At 34.4% G+C, this 22,660-nt stretch overlaps 1 protein-coding gene across 3 annotated transcripts; it reads right to left on the bottom strand.

Annotated features, from left to right (window-relative positions):
* Positions 1–5,845: 5,845 nt before the first annotated feature.
* LOC143231470 (homeobox protein GBX-2-like) lies at positions 5,846–22,353 on the bottom strand. Of its 3 annotated transcripts, none has more exons than XM_076466007.1 (4): positions 22,283–22,353; positions 17,163–17,608; positions 13,463–13,913; positions 5,846–6,802 (listed from the first exon to the last, which is right to left on the bottom strand). In XM_076466007.1, the coding sequence occupies exons 2-4, from the start codon at positions 17,530–17,532 to the stop codon at positions 6,745–6,747; spliced, it is 879 nt and encodes a 292-aa protein (XP_076322122.1). In that variant the 5' UTR covers positions 17,533–17,608; positions 22,283–22,353; the 3' UTR covers positions 5,846–6,744. The 3 variants fall into 3 exon arrangements, with proteins under 3 accessions (XP_076322122.1, XP_076322123.1, XP_076322124.1); XM_076466009.1 differs by lacking the exon at positions 5,846–6,802 and adding an exon at positions 7,103–7,226; XM_076466008.1 differs by lacking the exon at positions 22,283–22,353 and having other exon boundaries at positions 17,163–17,843.
* Positions 22,354–22,660: the final 307 nt, after the last annotated feature.

The following is a 22,660-nucleotide window of genomic DNA, read 5'->3' as shown; positions in this document are numbered from 1 at the left end:
CAACATTAGCTAGTGGAAGAACAAGATAGTCAAAAGCATCGATAATTCTATCTTACCTATAAAAATTTCATGTTATAAACGTAAAGTCGGGTGATTTTCAAATTGATCACATGTCCAGTTGGGTGCATAGTTTGAAAAGGGTTATAACTTCTTAATTACAACCATAATCTGCTCTATAACCCTTTAGAGGCATTTCAAATGACATTCTTCGGGACTTACGTGTACTAAAACCCCTATATCACCTACATAAGATGTATCCCCAATGCCAGTGAACTTCCCAATCCTCAAGCTTTACTGGGTCTCTAATTGACCAATATATCTATCTGTTCTGCTCTCTGTTGTCCCTTCCAGACAACAGAGCATACTTTCTAAATTAGTATCACACTCCTCCCACATGGTTCCAAGCAGAGAAGGCCTGAGATGGATAATACAAAGTAATTCCTATACACATGAGCTAATTTTTAATTTTATAATGTTCAAACAGTTATGTTGTCTTTCCTTGCAGGTGCAAGTTTAGTACTAGTTTTTAGTGTAACTTCCAAAACTTTCGCTATGAGGAAGTTATATTCTGCCTACAATAGTACGCTTATAGCTTCAATTTTCATATATTATCACTCTACCTTGCACTAATTTTTAAAATCGAGTAAATATCATCCAATGTTCAGTGTATATCTCTTTTAGTGAAATACAGCTTGATAACTTGGAAAACAGGGACGGCTTCCTTGTTTCAGTTCCATTACTCTAACAAACAACAAGTCACCCTAACCCTAACTGCGCAATAATCAAACATATATTCAACAGAGTAGTGCATATATCACTTGATAGCTTGAAATACAAGAGTTACTACTTCCTGTCAGTCAGTGATCTTACTAACAACGACTATCTTAAGTCTTGCTAATCGTCCAGTCCTATCCATATCAATCAGGAGGTTGCATCAGTGGCTTAGCCGAATATTGGAGCTGTCTTTTGCTTCTTAACTTCAACAATTTCTCATCTAGACAGCCAGATAAGTTCCTTCATTTTATCTACATGAAATAAAATAATATACACATCATCCTCTAACTTTTCGGTGTTCACATTAGAATTTTAGTGAAGCTCATCTGTGATTTGTAGACACAGCTTGTCAACATGTTCCATGCAGTTTGCAAGCTTTGTGTCTACTATAACTTCTACACCAAAAGATTGATATGTCAGAGACATGCGGATTCCGCGCTGCTGGAACATGCCATACCCAAACCCAATCTCCACATTGGAACATCCATTCCTTTGCTATCTTTTCATAATACTTCTTTTATTGTTGAGTAGACTTTTCATGTTGTTGATGACTGAATTTGTGTACGTTGATTAAGGCAGATTTTAACCATTCCACAAATTTATATAGATATTAAAGAATGTCTGCTTCTAGAGGAGGGTCCATATGTATGGACGTCCTGTACACTTTCGTTCAGTTGCTCTGTAAGTCATCATAACATAAGTTCTCATATCTGGGTTAGCACACTTAATAAGCTTATGGTTCGTAGTTTGTAGTAATCGTCATATTTCAAAATATTAAACCACAACAACAACTTTAAATAACTTAGAGAACACTTGGCTCTCGTATATATGTGGACATTTTTCATTGTTTGCTTTAAATTGTCTTTTCAGGGTTTTGCCAACACATCAGCTATGGATTATGTGAGGTATTAACCAATGCCAACTTTATAAAAGAGTCAATGGTAATAATTGTGTACTGTCGACCTTCTTCAGTCACTAGAGATGAACCAGGAATATCTGTGAAGGAGAACCAATAATTCTTTATTAGAGGTTATCCTACCTCGGCCACTTCTTTCTGCAGTTGACACACATTATATAGTATTCACACCAGTGTCAAAAAATTTGATTCAAAAGCAGATAAGATGAAATGCCAGCGAATGCTGGTACAAGTGATCTACAGTCTATGTATTACATATTATGCAAAGTCTGAAGGATATCTTGCCTTAAAGCTCTGTAAACAACTAACTGCAGTACAATTTGAAAAACATAACTTTATAACTTATGGAAATGCCACAGCACACTTTCCTATGCACATAACGTATCATAAAAGTGCTGCATGCTCCATTTATTTACTTGTACTGCACAACAAGGAACATCAATGCTAGGTCTACACCCTTCACTTTCTCTTTCTGAACTCTCAAATACATTAATTGTGGTATCTCTTCACTAGTGGAATCTTCCACTGTAATGCTTGGCATAGCTATGGCATAAGTTATTTCAATATCAACATTGTATCCAAGGTCAGGAAATTTCACAAAGTGAAAAGATTCAGCATGCAGCAGGACAATCCATCTGTGTTTACATGTTGTATGCCTAAGTAATACATTATGAGAGAGTGTTATTTGCAATGTTGTTACTCAACGTGTTATCTTTTCATTAGATATTCCACTAAAGCATGTTTAAACAGTTTCAACATTCAGGAGATGTGATTGTATAACTAACGTAAGTGTGATTACACATTTCACTCAGTCCTGCAAATGTGATAATTCTGATTTGATTCTATTATTTTTAACTTCAGTGTCTCATAGAAATGTATTTTCTTCTCGTGAATATGCCAGTGCTAGAGCATCTAGAAAGAAATATCACGTTTTTTTGTTCTATCCAAGGTGATATCGATTATTTGAGAGCAGACAATGGCAATGATATGTTGAAGAAATTGGCCACATTAGGTATGTAATATAAAGTTAAACCAAGGAAACTGTGTATTTTTCATTTGGTAACAGATTAAGTCTCTAATTATTATCCATACTCACGATGTCATCAAAAACTTTACTTCTATGTATAAGAGTGTGCATTTTTGCATTTTCTAATTTAAATTTGAAGTTTGTATTATTTGTTTACCTACTGAAATAAGATTTTCATGTTTCCGACTCCAGACTCAAATATGCAACAAAAGAGTAAAATATCTTCATCATAGGTCATTTATAACACCCATTGTATACCCTTCAGTGTAAGCTCCATTAGCCTCTCAAAAGTGGTGCCACATTACACAGGCTGAATTGTCTGATACAGAACTCAAATATAGCATCTCTCATACTAAGAGCAGTTTTAGTTCTATTCTCATCATCCAGCTTAAATTGCCAGTAACCAGATGTCTGACCTAAGGTGCAGAACTAATAGAAACCTTCTAACACGTACAGACGGTTCACACTCAGGGAAAGCATTTGCCCATCTAGTTTAGACAAAGAATTATGATATGCCTTTTTTACCTGACAGTTACTATTGAAAACGACCAAGCCCTCTTCAAAGGTCGTAAAATGCCATTCTTCAACATACATAGCATTTCAGTATTAGCTACGTAAATATTGCTCTATGAAAGCTAGCGTAGCAGTTGCTACATTAGACGTGAAACTACTATATCTATATTGTGGTGAGTCAATTGTTTTACTCAGTCAGCAAATACTACTTCACAAATACATTGGTGTACTATATAAAAAGTTAGAGTTGTTTTACTGTGATGGATCTAGATTGCTTATATAATTCCAACCATCAACCTATCAATTTCAGATGTTGATTCAATATACTAACTTTGCGTTATGGTGAGATTTACTCAACCCTAAAATCACCTCAGGCCTCCGTTATCTCCACTTTGCTTACTGCAACGATGACTATTCCAGTGTAAATTTGGCTAGGTAATCACCTAAAATTACGAAACAAGACTGATAATTCATCCCTCTTTGAATAAACAACTATTCAAATTAATGTTACATGACTTCTGGATAGAAAACAATTCTTTTAATATGAGGCTTATGTAATCACGTTGCACGATGCCAAAAGCTACAGTTTGTCTAGAGTAAACAGAGAAACAACACTTGAGTATATTGAGGTACCATTATTCCCACCACTACATACATTCGTGTGGTCCACTGTTCCAGAGCTTGGTCTGAGTGGCATCAAATAGCTTTCGTATGTGACATCATTTCTCCAGTTGTACAGAAGAACTTGATGGATAATTTCTACAATACATTTATACAAAAGATGCCAATGCCAGATCTACTGTCAGAAATTATTTTCTTTCTATGAACAATACTTCCTAGACATAGATTTCTGTTGTCATTTACCAAACTGAAGTTGATATTCACTGCCTGGTGTATTATTTCACTTGGAGGGCTTGATGTATTTCAAGATCTACCAGCATTGTGGCTACCCTATACCAACCATAAACCCAATATCTTACACTTGTACCTTCAAAGGTACATACCACACCCTTCCAAACCTTGAGTGAGCTGTGATGACCACCAAAACTTATGATTTAAGCTGCATACCGTGCTATTCAAAGCCAGTAGTAAAACTTTACTTGGACCCCAATAATTATCCAAATGAGACATCAGTAGTAATCAGTTGTTTTTGTCTTTGTTGCTCAGCAATGTATTGGTTCGCTTACCAGTTATCTAACTTGCCACAAGCAAAGCAAATTCTTTTTCTTCCTGTTCCAGACATCGTTGACATAGACTGTGATATGTCCTGTGTATAGATGTCATATCTCAGCATTGCTTGACGTGACTCACTGTAGAAGAGGTACTTGAGTATATAGGTTCATCTGTAGTGTAACCACAACAGCCGACACTGTGGACTTCTTTTCTAGTTACTGACTTAAAATTACCACTCCATACATGGTTTTAATTGAAGCTGCCTCACACCTATGTGACACCATAGCACCTTCATGAGAAGTCCCTCTATGAAGTTATCCACAAGTATTTTTATAACCTGCTGAAACTATTGCAGGGTAATTTTTATTGTGTGCATTGATTATTTCTGTGGTTGAACATATTCTAGAAGGAAATTCTTCTTTTAAAATTGAATTTGGCCCATTGGATTGCGTGATTTTTACTGGGACAAACTGAAGATGCAACTCAATTATGTCCGATTCCTAAGCTTATTGTTAATCCTTAATCAAATGCTCAATGGATTCCAAGGTAAAATCATCTAACCTCGGAATCATGCAATCCAATGCCTGATCCTGAATCCAGCCAGTCTATGAAGTTACCTGGCTGCAATGTTTCTGTAAGTAGTCTAACATATCTTTCTATGTTGCATCTTTCTGTAAGTGGTCCAACATATATTCCTATGATGCATCTTTAAACATTGGTATAAATTTGCTTGGCTTCATTCATAAGATTGTGTGGTGTTGGTGCACAGCCTTTCTATTTCAAGTTCTCAACCAATGCCTACCTGAGATTCTATCAATGTTATAAGCATAGGGAAGTGGATGTACTCAAGGCCTTTGACACTTATAAGTAGTTAGTCCATGATTCAAAGTGAGAAAACAACGAGTTGTTCTTGAAAGCTCGCTCTGAAGTTCTGCATGACTTCAGATTTCCTTACATTCTTAGGTCTTCTTTGCATGATACTTCATGGGTAAGAGAGTCTTATGAATACAACATATTTCATGGTGTTTTCCCATTTGTGTACACTTCCTCGCTATATTATTTTATATTTATCTGGTGTATAAAGGTAATTTTTCTTAACTTTTTTCAAACACACAAAGGCTAGTATAGTACGCACCACATCATATAACAAATAATGCACAGATCACAAGCTTTCTGAAACACTTGTAACTTGTATGAATGTACTACGTAGCATTTTTATAATTAATAAAGTTATGTTTTTCACCTTATTATAAACTAATAAAATATTAGTTTCTGTGTTGTATAATTTGTAGATGTGCAAAAAACAATAGTAAAATTAATTTCACTCTCAGAACCTAGCAATCTGCCAGAATTGGTATGTTTAACCCGCCGGCACTACCATTTAGTAATAGTAAAACCAGCACCTAAAATAAACATGAAAAATGATTCAGACAAAAATCGAGAGAAATAACACATCTTTTGTCTGGTTTATACAGTTTATATTAAATTCCTTTGTTCTGATAGAATACAATCTTTTAATCGTATTTTATAAAGAGTGGTATCTGCAAGCTGCTCCATGCAAGATCGCGAGTTTACGTTTGCCAACATTTGCCATAAAATAATTTGAGAACACAAAAGCGTCAGCCTCCCAGTGGTTCAGTGATAAGTCTGAATATTTATAATGTTAAAATTTAGTATCGATACTTGTAATTTACACAGCGCAGACAGCCAGTTGTGTAGCTTTGCATTTAACAGCAAAAACAAGTAAAAAACAAATTAATCTTTTTTCCTGAATCCCTTGTTGCCAAGAGGATTTGAATCCAACTGTATCTTTTACCTCAGAATCTCAAGTGTCGTAGGTTCTAGTCTGATGAGTTGTATGCAGTATTTTCTACAGGAACCTTGCTTTACAAATCAAATTATTATCACTAAACATCAAATCAGTGTCTCACTACCCAATATTACTTGATTGTTCAGGAAGCAAAGTACCACCCTCTTTTCAGTTATTGATATTTCAAACCACCAACTGTTCTGACTAAAATAATGAAGTGGCTATTACATAGTATGCTGCACATATATCCTAGAGTGAAACACCATTTATAAGTACTAATTCCAGTCATAACGATTAGGAAGATGTCAGTGGCACCCGGACCAGTCAAATGTAGATAGGCTTGTCTTCTAATAGTTCTTCCTTATGTAACTCCTCATAAAGAGCCAGATATGTACTATCATCATTTACCTCCTCACTGGCTGGAATGAGATCGTACAACACAAAAACCACCATAAAAGATGCTGCATATGGAATAATGATGAGAAATGTCTGGGATAATTAATTATGTCAACCTTAGTGTTATCACACTTGCTACTGGAAATACACTGAGTCTACCTTGTGGGATGAGGAGAAAACTTCTCTGGTGAGACTAAAAAACAAGAAACATACGGGAAAATTTTAAATACATATAAATCTAGACAAGTATATCATTCATGGTTTCGTGTTAAGATATGACCATTTCTAGATAAGAATACTTGACATCCAAATAAATGAACAAGAATTACATAATATTGAGAACAAAACATAAGTTGAAAGAGACGATTGTCAAACACTTTCGAAGCAAAGTTGAGCTCTAAAGTCCCAATTACAGGAATTATTTGGTAAGTTCTGAAGAGTTTCCAACTGGTCATGCTACAAAAGCTACACATTAACATGTTATGATTGAAGAAAGATCAGAAATATAACTTTGTCCAGTTGTTGATCCATATTATTGAGCTACCTTGGTCATACACAGCAACTCATTTCCGTGATGTTACCATTACTGCTACAATAATGCTCATCCTAACTTATATCTGAAAAAATATATATATATATTGGTATTATAGAGTATCTGGTGAACTCGTTCATGTAGGATACATGTTATCCTGCTAGCAACAGCGTATGAAAAAAAAAAATTACTCTTTGATATGACTATCAGATAAAGCATTGGTAGTACAGAACTTGTTAATCCGACATTGGAACTTGAAAAAAAAAGTGTTTAAAAAAGTATCACTGATCAACGATAAATCTTAACTTCAATTGCTAACACATATTATTGCATCTATTTTGAGATAACTTTGACTTGAATGAAGAAACTACTTCATTATTCACTTTTATAATAATGTAATTTAATTTACATTGATCAAAACATATACATATTACAACGAAAACTAAAGCAAAACGTCTGTTCACAAATAATACAAAACACTGACCTATCTGCAACAACTATACAAATATTAGTTTCTTTAGTTCCGAAAATATTCACTACAACAACGAACATTTGCGAAAGAAATATTAACAGAGTTTAAACTTGCGTGAAATAACCAAGCATAAAATCATATCCGGATAATTGTTATTTAATTTTATACATTCAAGTTATTTAACAGGAACTAACCTTAGGTGACAGTAGCTATTTCATAGGGCTGTGACGATTACACGATTAACCGGTTACGGTTCGGTTACTGCTCTTAACCGGTTACGGATTTCCTAACTGGTTAATCTAAGATTTTTTTCCGGTAGTCTGCCACCTGGTCAGGACACTGAGGACAGTCCAGCAAAATAGTTCATGGATCATGCAGTTCGCAATTTCGCATAATACACAGCAAACTTCCGGCGTGGGATCATCTGGGTCTCTCCTCTTCTGTTGGTGTCAGAAAAATCGTTCTTTTTCCAAGACAGGAGCGAACTTTTGAGGGCTGGGCAATATAGTACGATTAACCGGTTACGGTTCGAAGATTGACCGGTTACAAAAGTCCGTAATCGTCGCAGCCCTACTATTTCACTTCTTATACGACAAAAGCTCTAACACACGGATTTTAAGCGAAAATCGACAAAAGTCTAAATCTAAATTATAAGTTATATATGACAAACAATTAGGCTACATTGAGATACAAACCAACAATAAAATTGCAATGACAAAGTCAGAAACCAATTTAAAAAATAACGACGTTTCACTGCGTAAATATAAAACAAAAGACTTCAGGAAGCTGTTTCGGTAATATTGTGAATTTTTGAATGTCATTTGGTTTTATTATATTTACCTTACTAAATAATTATTTTTTGTTGTTCAACTCTATTTCAAAATATATATGTAATCTTTCAATTTAGATTTTAGTTATTGTTGCTTTGAATTACGCACAAAGCTACACAATGGGCTATCTGTGCTCTGCCCACCACGGGTATCGAAAGCCGGGTTTTAACGTTGCAAGTCCGCAGAGATACCGCTGAGCCACTGGGGGTATATATTTCAGTGCTTTAACGTGTGGTATAATGTTAGATTGGGCTTAGTCATGCAAAGAAAGTTCTTTAGGCTTAGGTATAATTCAGCTTGCAGTTAGATTGTAAAGCAAATTAAATACATTGTTTTAGTTGATAAATAAACTAATAGCCAGATAACTGTCAAACTTAGGCTTAACAGTGTTAACAACAGGCTACTGGTATTTAATTATAGTATCTAGTTTTTATTTTAATTTTACGAAAAATAGATTGGTAAAGATTAGTTCGGGTTTAAAGCGTTAAGAGTTTGTTAGGTACGATACGTGCAAAAATAGTTTTATTTGGGAACTACAGATTACTACGCACTTTAAGAAAGCTAGTGGTAAGGATGTTCACTTTATAGGTGGAGCTTGTAGTCTGGAGGAAAAATTGTAGGCTATTCTAACTAACGTTAAGGAAATAAATAAAAATAATTATAAATTGTAGGAAGTGACAGCAGGACTTCAAGAGGAGCTTAAGTTTTTACATGCAAAGGAGATATCAGCTTTGATAAACAACGACATTCAGGAAGTTAGGAGGGGTAGTATAAGGGTTAAAAGTAGTAAACTTAATTTTAAAGGCCCTGTTCAATTGAGTAACATATTTCAGTCCTTAACTTGTGTAGACAAGGAACTATTTGAGGGAAGGAAAGCAAAAAGAATAGAGAAGGATATGGATTGTGAAGTTAAATAGGTTATAGTTATAAATGTTTCCTTGAAACGGCATGGGGATAGAATAGTCTGTGAGGTAAATATAGAGAAAAAGAGTTAGATTATGCTAACCTGGGATAGAGGTGGAAGACGTAACTGACAGAGCAAGAGATATAATGAAGAAGATTGGAAATGAAGCAGTTTTGTTGTGCACGTAATTATATAGGAAAGAGTAAGTTAGAGGAGCTAATTAGCACGCACAAAGGGTTGATAGAAGCATTTAAAGATAAAGGTCATAAAATAATTGCTTCAAGGATACTACCAAGAATTAGTTGTGGAGATGAAATTTTGAGTAGGTAACTAGAGCTAAGTTCTAGGTTGAAATTAGCATGTAAGGATGAGCGAGTTAGCTGGTTGGACTTGCAGGATCAGCTTAGTAGGAAAAGGGAGGATTTTGGAATGGATAGTTTACACTCGAGTAGGAAATGGTCTGACATGTTTGTAAGGGCTATTAACTCAGCAGCTGTAAGGGAAGTTTTAAAGTAGGACTAGATAGTGGTGAGGGAAAAGGTAAACTAGTTAAAACAAAATTGAGATGTAAGGATGTAGGAGAAAGATTAACATAGGAAAACAATATAAAAGTAAGTATAGTAAAGTACAAAATTAATTGTTAATATTGTAATGCTAAAAGTATAAGAAGTAAAATAGGTGACTTTAGGGCACTGGTATGAATAGAATATTTTGATATTTTGCTGCACATGGAAATAAGGAATAATGATATTTTGATTCCAAATTATAAAAAGCAAATCTGAAAGGATACAAGAGGAATTGTTTGTTGTGAATTAGGCTGCTGAATTTATTGGAGATACTGAGAAAATGTGGATTTTTTTTTTTACTTTTCAATATTCAAAATAAAGATATTCCTTACAGAAATAAAAGGGTAGCTGCAAGTAAAAACAAACAAACAAGGTTGTCTCACAAAGGGTAAAGTAGATAAAATTAAAGATAAATATCAGAAATTTAAACAAAATTAAATTGACTGGTTTTAATATAGAAGATTTAGAAGGTAATTAAAGTTAGTAAAAAAAAATTAAGACATCCAAAAGGATATATGAAAAACATTTAGCAGGAAACATAAAAGTTAACAGAAAGAATTTTTAAATATAGTAGGGGTAAACAAATTGTTAGAATGGAGATAGGGCCCTTGAGGAATGGCAAAGGGAGGCTTGAAACTGATGATTATGAAATGGCTAGGTTATTAAATTCTGTTTTTCCTTCAGGTTTTACTCATGAAGACTTGAGCAGTATTACTTATCTTAAGCAATTGATAGATGAAAACAAAGTTGAACAAGGCAGTTACATAAATTCTGAGCTATTTAAAATGAAATTGGAAAGTTAAAAAAATTATAAAACTCTTAGGCAAAATGATATAGCTCTGAAGATTTTAAAGGAGGTCAAGAATAGAATATATAAACCACTTGCCACAAGGTCCGACGTGGTCAGGTAGTTAAGGAGCTCATCTCTTAATCTGAGGGTTGCAAGCTTGAGTCCCCATCATACCGAACATATTCGCCATTTCAGCCGTGAGGATATTATAATGTTACGGTAAATCACACTATTCGTTGGTAAAAGAATAGCCCAAGAGTTGGCATTAGGTGGTAATGACTAGCTGCCTTCAGAACTCTAGTCTTACACTGCTAAATTAGGGACAGCTAGCGCAGTTAGCCCTCATGTAGCTTTTCGCGAAATTCAAAGCAAACAAACACTTGCCACAATTTTTCGTAAGTCGTTGAACACTGGACAAGTACCAACAGATTAGAAATTAGCTAATGTTACTTTTGTGTTAAAGGGAGGCAAACGAAGTTATCCCATTAATTATAGGCCTAGTAGTCTTACATTAGTTGTGGGAAAAGTTTTGGAAAATCTGATAAAAGGTACTTTGCAAAGTTAGTTAACAAAGTTTATAATTTTATCGGACAGTGAGCGTGGTTTCACGAAGGAAGAATATTTTGGCACACTTTGAAAATATTACTGCACATTTATATAAGGGTAGGGGTGTAGATTTGATGTAACAGAATTTTTAGAAAGCATTTTAAAAAGTGCCACATAAAGTCTGGTAAATAAACTTTTCTCTGTAGGCGCAAAGAGTAAGTTAACTAATTGGATAGAAGAGTAGCTTGATGGAAGAAAGCAGGGTTTTATAAATGGCGTTCAGTCACGCTGGACTAGTATTGCAAGTGGAGTACCTCAGGGCTTAGTCTTAGGAACTTTGATCGTTTTTTATTTACATCAGTGACATAGATGAAGGAACTGTCAATAAATTACTTAAGTTTGCTGACGATATCAAAGTCTTGGGTGTTCAGACTGTGAAGAGAATGCTACTGACTTACAAAATGATTTGAATGACTTAATAAGTTGGGCAAATAGATGGAAGATGGGTTTTCATTGTGATAAATTCAAAATATTAGAAATGGGTTATTATAATTTGAATTATAAGTATAATTTGGATGGGAATAATCTTAAGAGTGCCATGAAAAAAAAAGATCTTGGTGTAATGGTTGATCAATCTCATAAGCCATCCACGCAGAGTGCTGTTGTTAGTGGTATTTTAGGTTGTATCCACAGAAATATTGAATACGAGTCTAAAGAGGCTATAATTTCCTTATATAGGCAAATGGTTAGACCAAATTTCGAGTATTGTTTTCTATCATGGGCTCCTTACCTCAGGAAAGACATTTAATTGTTGGAAAGGGTTCAGAATAAGGTCACTAAGATGGAACCTGGGACGGAACGATTGTCATATCAGAAGAGATTAAGATCCTTAAGATTGTTTTTTCTTTAAAAAATAAGAAACAGAGAACATTTGATTGAAGTGTTTAAGATTGTAAAAGGAATTGACAATGTTGATGCATCAACATTTTTCATATTTAACACCAAGAATTATAGAACTAGTGGACATAAAAATAGATTTAAGCAAGGTAGAAGCCGTCTTCAGCTAAGACAATTCTATTTTTCAAATTGAGTGTTTGGTCTATAGAATGGGTTGCCTTCGGATGTTATAGATGAAATAAATCTGAGTGGGTTTAAAAGTAACTTGAGAGACATATAAATGATAAGAACTGGTTTTCAGTGTTTATTTTATTAGTTTTGGTTTGGCTTAGAGGATAAGACAGACGAGATGGATTAACAGGTCTCTTGGTGTCCCAGAACATTGTGTTATGTTAAATTTATATATCCCTCCTCGTTATGCGGTTGGAATTTATATTTTTCTTAACGTTTTTTATGTTATTCTCAGTTAAATGGCACTGTAACGTTACCCCATAGTGTACTTTCACTTTCACACATGTACGCAAATCTTCAAAACTTCTGTGATTTAGAAAATCAACATTATTTCTGATCCAGATTTTGTTAAACAAAAGTTAAGTTCCCATAGTCACTTTAAATCAAGATAAATATTATATTTGAGAATTAGCTTAACTTTTACTTTGCAAATCAAATAGCTCCTTTTACACACGTTTTCAGGAGTTATAAAGTATTTTAACAGCAAAGCTCTTGAATAAAACGTATAATGCAAATGAATCTTTAACATTTAATTAACACTAAGTGGCTTGCTTTTTATTTAATTGTTTGTAATTTACACTGTATTTCATACCTTTCAAGAAGTAAAAAGTGTGACGTTATTTCAATAATTCTGTTCTACTGGTACAGCATTTTTTACATTACAGTTTACTGAATCTAGTGAACGAATATCACTGCTATATTTCAACCTGCTAACAGAGATTTTCTTGCTTATAGAGATTCCAAAGTAATCATTTTAGTGCCTAACAATGACTGGAAGATTTGATGACTACATCAAACTTATTGTTTACTACCTAAAAATGTCCAAGTGACTCGATAACTGTCAACAGTTCTCATGTTTTTAATATAACAAGAAGAGAAAACTTTGACAATTGATATTAGTGATTCTTTCCATATTCCATTTAATCACATAACAACTGTTCAACAATTTATTAATTTGTCTAATTCATAACTTTTTAGATGTTTCCCAGATAAAATTAACAAAACAAATTACCACGATTTCTTAAACAAATGATGCAAGTTTGATAAGAATAATCAACTATATTAATGGTTTACGCTCGACTCACCTCGCGACAGACTTCTCCATCCGTTGATGTTGATTTTGGATGGCTATTCTGTTAACATGGATAGGGATGGGGACAACAATCTTGTGGGTGGGTGAGTTAGGTGGTGTCCGTCCAGAAGTCAGACCAGCTTTTACTTTTTTCCATTTGGCACGCCTATTCTGAAACCATATTTTGACCTGCAGTTCGCTGAGCTGAAGAGAATGAGCGACCTGTAAACGTTCCGTAAGAGACAAGTATTTCTTAGAAAGAAACTCGTTCTCCAATTGCATCAGCTGCTCGCCGGTGAAAGCCGTCCGTCTCCGCCGGTTCTTCCTACTTCCATCCTGAAAACTCCACTTCCCGCTACCGTTTCCGGTTTCATTGATCTTATGATTTTTTGTGTGATGTAAAGCGATAATTTCCAGTGGAGAAATTTGATTAGAGCTGGATCCGTAAAGAGACATTGGAAGATCTAAACCCAAAGAAACAAATACACATAAAATTTGGAGTTTTGCGATTTCATACTGAAATTTACAGAATGTTATGCATTTCTTCTTAAAAATGAAAACTTTAGAAGTTGCTGAGATAAATTTCTCCATAAGTAGTTCAATATATATGTGTAAAAATAGCAATAAACCTCCTGCATAATTTAATACAAACGATTTAAGTGTGTGTATTTCTTATAGCAAAGCCACATCAGGTTATCTGCTCAGCCCACCGAGGGGAATCGAACCCTTGATTTTAGCGTTGTAAATCCGGAGACATACCTCTGTACTAGCAGTGGGCATTAAAATGTCATCATCACCCGGTATTCCCAGGTGGTCAAACGATTTAAGAAACTTGTTCAAGCACTTTTGAAAGAAACGAGAAATAAGAGAAGCCTAATATTTTCTCTAATACCAGTTGTGGAAGTATTTAAACCTACCCTACCGGACATATATATGTGCATTCTTACATCTTTAGTTAGGCCTGGCATGGCCAGGTGGTTAAAGCACTCGACTCGTAATCTGAGGGTCGCGGGTTCGAATCTCCGTCACACCAAACATGCTCGCCCTTTCAACCATGAGGGCGTTATAAGTTATGATCAAGCCCACTATTCGTTTGTAAAAGATTTGCCCAAGAGTTGGCGGTGGGTGGCAATGACTAGCGCCTTCCCTCTAGTCTTACAATGCTAAATTAGGGACGGCTAGCACAGATAGCTCTCATGTTGCTTTGCGCGAAATTAGAACAAACAAAACTCTTGGTCCGAGAGATTCCCCTCATTAACCTAACGAAAACATTTGTAATCTCACAAGAAATAAAAGAGAACAATACACAATGGTAAACAAAATGTCGGCAGTACCTTTATATGAAACAAAAAAAGTCAAGTGTCTTGTTTGATTTTGTCGTTCGACAGTGTATAAGATGAGTATAACTGGGTATGCTCACTTATCTTACCCGTCAGCAATGAGAATTCTTTACGAGTTTAAATATACAATTAGTTAATACAAAATAACTGATAACCTCCTTCTCAGAAGTGTAACATCTAAACATTGGCAACAAAATACATTTCTTTTCAGCAAAATCTTAAAATAACACTTTATAGACTCCAATTACTACAAACACCAGAAGGTTGCCCAAGGAAATTATGTAACAGTTAATGTCTTCTACTTGTGTTATAAAAAGTTCCTAATTCGAATCAAGGTGGTATTTATAACGTAAAAATAAATTAGCTCGTATCTGAATAAAAAATGTTTTTCTTCCTCTCGTTATGTCTCAACGATCGGCATGCATATTACGAACTAAAATTATTCAGATTTATGCGATTTAACATTAACTGTGATGTAATTCTAATTCTTTCGTGTTTATATGAAACGTAACTGCTACTGACCATCCTTAAGTGTTCTACATAAAACTTCCAAAAATATAGTCAAAATCTCTTAGAATTTGTATAAATGAAATGTTATTTATGTTACTTCAGTCATTTTGTTAAATAACATAATGTTATAGTTTTGCCTCTGATATATTTTGAGATTTAATTTTATCAAGAATCAATGAACAAACAGTTGTTTTCCATACTATAATTACATCTGAGCTTTGTATCATAAATATATGTACACAATTTGTAAAGAGTGTTTACAGAACTACATATGTTAATTTTACTATATTGATTAAAATAAGTTTCTCTTCATACACTTTAAATATATTTTACTGTGATGTTACGTTTACGACACTATTAAAATATATTTCATCCTCTGATTTCAAAGTAGGAAATTATGTTTCGAAATACAGCCCTTAATTTCCACTAGTTATTAGACACAGTTCACCTAATCGTTCAATTTGTATGTCATTTATTATTCGACCATATTTATTGATAATTTCTACGCTAGGGACCCGGCATGGCCAGGTGGTTAGGGCGCTCGACTCGTAATCTGAAGGTTGGGGGTTTGAATCCCAGTCACACCAAAAATGCTCGTTCTTTCAGCCGTGGGGACGTTATAATATTACGATCAATCCCAATATTCGTTGGTAAAATAGTAGCCCAAGAGGTATGGTGGGTGATGATGACTAGTTGACTTTCCTCTAGTCTTACACTGCTAAATTAGGGATGGCTAGAGCAGATAACCCTCGTGTAGCTTTTCGCAAAATTCAAAAACAAATAAAAAAATTCTACGCTAGTTTGCTTGTTGGTTTATTTATGATTTCTACACAGAGAGATATTTACGCCAGCCGTCCATAATTTAGCGGTGGTGAAGTATGGGGAAGGCAGCTAGTCATCACCACCAACCACTAATTCTTCAGCGACACTTCTACCAAAGAATAGTGGATTGACCGAAATATTATAACACCTCCACAACTAAAACAGCAAGTATATTCAATGATGGGTATTCGAATCCGAGAACCAGCAAGTGCGAGTTGAACCTCCTAACCACCAGGTCATGCTAGGCCACTATTTTGTATAACTTTAAAATTCTTATATTAAAAAAATGAATAAACTCTGTAATGTCCATTGTATAAAAGGATACAAAAATTACATTAAATATCCTACATGTAACTGTTCTGACAAGACTACAGATAGTTACCCATCTACCTATTATTTCTTAAGCCATAAAAATGTTTTTTACTTTCGTAGTGATGATTTATGATAAATATAATATGCAAGGTAGAATCTAAAACATCAGCCTACTTCCATTCTCCCCAGGCCCGGCATGACCAAGTGGTTATGGCACTCGACTCGTAATTCGCGGGTTCGAATCCCCGTCACACCAATCATGCTCGCCCTTTCAGCCGTGACATTATAATATGACAGTCAATCCCACTATTCGTTGGTAAAAGAGTAGCCCAAGAGTTGGCGGTGGGTGGTGATAACTAGCTGCCTTCCCTTTAGTCTTATACTGCTAAATTAGGGACGGCTAGTGCAGGTAGCTTTCGTGTAGCTTTGCACGAAATTCAAAATAAAGTGAACCATACTTCCCGCAGTGTGATATTATTCTCGTGAAACTCATTCAATTGATATTTTAACTTAATAGTATATTTTCATACAAAGAAAAGAGCCACATTGTATATAAACTTTTCTACATGTATGTTAATTTATATGACGCCCCTCCTTTAATAAGCTTATTCCAACTAGTCTATGTCTTATCTGTGATAAAACACCATCCGGATAAATTTTACACCACCTCATTCACAATACATGTAAAATCATCATTTCATTGAATTCGCACCAATAATTCAAGTTTACCTGTGTAGGTAATTTCACTTTCATCTATTTCTGCAGAATTTCTCAGTGAAATCGATGGACAAGATGATGGGCTTGCCGAACTGAGCTTCCCGAGCTTGGATGAATCTATGGTAGATTGGGCTCCGCAAGTGACGGGTGGTACAACGACATTCAAGTCCAGTTGAGAACCCCTATAGTCTGGAATACTTGCTACACGCTGAAAGAAAGATCCGTAGTTTTGTGGGTTGACGGTGTTACCCACTCGAAGATACTGTGTATGCATTTTAAAGGATTGTAAAAGTTTTGACCGTTCGGAAAAAGCCAGTTCTGAAAATACGTATGCCTGGGATAGAAAGAAATAGCCATTGTATAACACAGAAAGAGGCAACATATCTGGTCCCTAAGGATGTTGGCTCCTGAGCTGACATCAGTGGGTCTTTTGAAAACGTCAACGGCAGGGACACACGCTGCATTAAAAAGGAAAACAAAGTACAAAATGCATTCAGATGGAGCACCGCACGTGCATATATATCCCCAGTATCGTCTGGATTTAAAATTTTTCTGTAAAAAGTGGGCACTCTTTAAAATACGACTAAGATACTGAATAAACTAACGTGAAACTAACTTGATCCGTCATGATCAAATTACACCATCTGTAGTTTAAACGTAGAGCTGCTGTGCATATCGTGTGAGTTAGATTTTCTGCTTTTGGACTGGTTGATTGTCATGATGACATTAACACTTGCTGTATGTCTAGCAGTAGGTATGTGAAAAGAAGCGCTATTTGATTGGTTTATTGCTCCGAGTCAGCGAATACATTTGATTGGTTGTTTCACTTAGTAAATTAATTAATATTCTAATTAGAATAACGGAAAATTTTTAATCCGGTTCTGCAGTATATTTTAAGACTGTACAAAATGTCATTATTAAACACACATAATTTGTCATGAGCTGAAACTTTCCCATCCGTGTTTGAACACAGTGAATCATCAGACGGTTCCGGTTTTTTTCTACTTGATATTAACAAAGGCATCCTATCATGTGTTAAGCTATGAAAACACATTAATGAGTCATAAAGGTCATTTAAATGACCTTGTTTTTGTTTTTTTAACTTTCTTTATTAGCATTTTAATCTTGACTAAGAAAATTCTTAGTCCAAGACAAATTTAGTGCATCGTTTGATGTAGCTAATTTAGAAAAACAAACCACAATTTTGTCATGTACTGGAGTATCAACAAACTTTTAATATATGGGTCATGGTAATAACAATTCGGAAGGTATTCCCATACAAAAGTATTCTAATTTCATGCATTGAGTGTGTGTGTATGAGATAATACAAATTCACGTCTCATATTTACAGTACTATATCGCTTTGTCTCATTATGCGTACATACGTCTCTTGACCTTTGACCCTGTATTTTCACACCTTCACAACTTATAATGCTTAGGTATTTTATAAAGTACTCTATACAAATTTTGCTTTGTTAGAAATTAGTTCGAACATTCAAACTGTGTATTTGGCATTATGCTAACGACAATGTGAATCCAAGTTTGTTCGGTTTTTGTTGTTTGTTTACTTTTTTAATAATAATTTTTATTCTTTTTTTCAGAAATGATACTATAAAAAGTCAAATATTTAACTATAATTATTATATATATGTATGAAGTTATCTTGTAATTATAAAAAGTAAACATGATAAAACGACCTTTTTTATAATTACCTTATTTGCGTACAACAACAGCTTCCTATGTGGACAAAGTGTAAACTTTTACTTTTTGACTGTGTTGAGCCTACCGACTCTAAATTGGTGTAAAAACAAAGCCAGTTTTTGCCCTTTATATTATTTCAGTGAAATGCTACTTTAATACTAGCTCTCCTATTAACTTTTGGTCACTGATCTTCCAAGTCCCCTTTTTCAAATAAAATATTATTTTGATATAATAGAACATAATATATATATTTTATTTCTTTTACACTATAGTATGGAAACCCGGTCCTTAGTGACCATATGGGCCGGCATGGCCAGGTGGCTAAGGCACTCGACTCGTAATCCGAGAATGTCGCGGGTTCGATTCCCCGTCCCAACAAACATGCTCGCCCATTCAGCCGTGGGGGCGTTATAACGTGATAATCAGTCCCACTACTCGTTGGTTAAAGAGTAGCCCAAGAGTTGGCGGTGGATGGTGATGACTAGCTGCCTTTCCTCTAGTCTTACACTGCTAAATTAGGAACGGCCAGCGTGTAGCTTTGCGCGAAATTCAAAAGAAACCAAACCGTATTAGTCATACAATAATAATAACTTAGTAGAAGTGAGGTCCACTTTGTGAGAAAGTTCTAAGGAACAACGTGCTCTAATATTTTTATAAACAAAAGAAGTAACTCAGTAGAAACCACAGGACTAAAAACTCAGGTGGTTCGTCTGAGTTCGACGTCTAAGAATAATTTAAAAAAAGATAGTAAATTGATTTGGGGAAAAACACTGGATAATATATATATTTTTTTAACCCATCTATAATTTTGAAGGTAACCGTTTTAATAAATCTTTATTTAACTAAACTTCGAATTTATTATATTTATATCAGTATATTGACTTGTAAAACATGGAATTGATGCCGTGTTTGGCACGTTTCCATATGTAAATAGTGTAAAAAATTAAAGAAAATAATTAATTATATTTGATATGCATATATAAGTTGTTTCGGGAAATCGAACACCACTTTAGTAAAATGAAACAATAATTATCTCATAAATTGGCATAGAATATTAATAATAAGGTACAAGTTTTAGAAACAATCGAACATCCATGCTTGCGCAGAATTAATGCTACAAAAATGAAATAGTTGTAACTACAATCTCTCCAGTCAAGTTAATATTGTATCATCCGTATCAGTCTTTCGTAGGTCAAGTTCATAGATATCCGTGGCAGCCTCTGTGTGGGTTTAGTTCAGACATATCTATGGCAGGTTCTATGTATCTCTAAATCATTGATACATGTGACAGATTCTAAATACGTCCACGTCATAAGTATCCGTGGCAGATTTTATATAGGTCCACGTCATAGATATCCGTGACAAACCTGAACATGAGATCTGTGAGTGTAATCATACAATCGGTTTAAGTTTACCATCTTTAAAGACACTCCATCTAAAATTTGTTATTCCTGTGTGTGTATGTGTGTGTAGGCCTGGCATGGCCAGGGTGTTAAGGCGTTCGAATAGTAATCCGTGGGGTCGCGGGTTCAAATCCCGGTCGTACCAAACATGCTCGCCCTTTCAGTCGTGGGGGCGTTATAATGTCACGGTCAGTCCCATTATTCGTTGGTAAAAGAGTAGCCCAAGGGTTGGCTGTGGGTGGTGATGACTTACACTGCTAAATTAGGGATGGCTAGCGCAGATAACCCTCGAGTAGCTTTGCGCGAAATTAAAAAACAAACAAACCTGTGTGAACAAAAAATATTGTCTTGCAGCAGTCACGTCATCAATATCTTCGTGTTTGGAATTTCTTAATCATGAAACCAGTGTTTTAATTTGCTAGGAATAGCCACAAGTTGGTTCATTTTGTTAAGATAAATACAAAAATTCATGAATTTCTACTATTAATTTCTTTTTCGTGCTTTCCAGTCACATAGTTCTGATGTGAAATATTATTTTTTCATGTTTCATATAATCATTAAACATGTACCTAACACTTTCCACCAAAGATGTTCAAACATATCCCTGCGCTACTATTGCCCTCTACAATTTACCGAGACACATTTTTTTAAGAACGTGAATTTTTATAGTAATTAATTCTCAGAAGTTGAAGAAGTATGATACAACTATCATATAAAAAAACATGGATTTATTTGTAAAAAACATTTCCGAATCGTAGGCTAATGACAAAAGAGAAAAGTAATTATCTGTCTACTGTTATAACACAACAGTTATTTTAACATCTAAAGGAATAACAGAATAACTCAACAATATCCCCTTAATTTGGATATTAATATATTTGTTATTCGAAAATACAAGTTTAAAAACAAAGAGTCGCAGATAAAATCCAAACAAGTAAAACTAAGTTGTATAACATAAACTACGCAATAATTACGTTAAACCCTGATTCTCACCTCGCCAAAGAAACACACAACACCATCTATCGGATTTAATTTATATTCATAAGCCTGATATGTAAAATGAAGTACTGACGAAAACGTAGAATACGTGTGTGTTCTCAAACTCATTAGGTCCCATATTTAAAACCACCATGGTAATTTTAATTTACTAGCTGAAGCCAATTCTGAGAAGATAACGAAAGCAAATAAAATTGAGCAAAATATATGATTTAATGAAACAGATTACTACACACAAAGCCTGAAAATAAGATAAACAATTATCGAATAAGTGTGCAAGCCTATCAATGAAGAGAAAATTATACTTATTTGTGAATATTATTTTCATAGACACCTCTCTCAATATAGTAATTTAACCTCTATCCACTTTTTCCTGCATATAGTAGTTGTATTTTTCTCTTTTTTTTTATACGCCAGTCTCGACACTGTGGTTTTGTTGGGCTTTGGGCCTAGTTGTTGAGATTATTATAGCAATATTCTACATAAAAGAAAACGGTTAACTACAACTGTTGACAATGTAACAAACTAAACGGCGTGAAGATATATTTTTTAAAAATTTACACATTTTTCTTTATCGTCAACAATAATCTACGAACTATATTATTTGTCATATTTTTCCGATATAATGTTAAACCCTCAAATACGAGTTGTATAAAATACATAAAAATGTTTGATACACTTTGTGAATTGTATCAAAAGTAGTGTAAAAATTAGACGAGATCTGGAGCAATAGCAGATTGAGAAATGGGAATCTAGGCTAGGGTGACATAATTTTTTAAAACAATGTAAAAATAGAGGCAAGCCATTTACTCTAAGTCCGCCACTGCTAGATAAATATAATTTTTAAATGCAAGTCTTCTATCAATAAAAAAATTATCGTTAATATTTTATCGTAGCTAAGACTGATCGTTAAGTACGACATAGATAATAACCACCAAATCTAACAATTCATTCAGTTTAGAAGACTTATTACATAAACAAAAGTACTTAAATAAGATTCTGAAAAATCGGTTAATTAGTTATGACTCTTACTTGAGCACAGATAGATATGTATGGTGTTTTGTTATCAGATCCGTATTTTGATTAATTGAGGCCCAAGGCGCAAAGGCAGACTGAGGCCCCCTTAGGTTTTAACTATATAAGACACCTGTAAAAAAAAAAAAAGAAGAGAAAGAAAGAAACAAGCGATTTATAATTTATTTATTTTACACTTATAAACAGTGGTCATATTTTCACAAAATGAAAAATCAGCAGAAGCTACAGGACCCGTAAAACCCACTTCTTGTCGAGGTCCTCAGCTAGCGCCTCATGCACCTGTATATAAATCCTCCTCTGTGTGTTGTTCGGAAAGCTCTTGTAACCTGAAATTATAATATCTTAAAATATAAAAGTATATTGTATGAAATTAAA

This window comes from Tachypleus tridentatus, chromosome 11 (assembly GCF_004210375.1).
Source record: "Tachypleus tridentatus isolate NWPU-2018 chromosome 11, ASM421037v1, whole genome shotgun sequence".
In the NCBI taxonomy this organism is placed as follows: Eukaryota; Metazoa; Arthropoda; class Merostomata; order Xiphosura; family Limulidae; genus Tachypleus; species Tachypleus tridentatus.
This window is presented reverse-complemented; position numbering and strand designations above follow the sequence as displayed.

Coding starts and splice junctions, on each gene's coding strand:
- LOC143231470 (XM_076466007.1), bottom strand. CDS start 17,532: ATGTTGCCTCTTTCTGTGTTATACAATGGCTATTTCTTTCTATCCCAG. Junction 13,914..17,162: donor AAGTGAAATTACCTACACAG/GTAAACTTGAAT, acceptor CTTTGGGTTTAG/ATCTTCCAATGTCTCTTTAC. Junction 6,803..13,462: donor ATGGAGAAGTCTGTCGCGAG/GTGAGTCGAGCG, acceptor CTTGTTTTTTAG/TCTCACCAGAGAAGTTTTCT.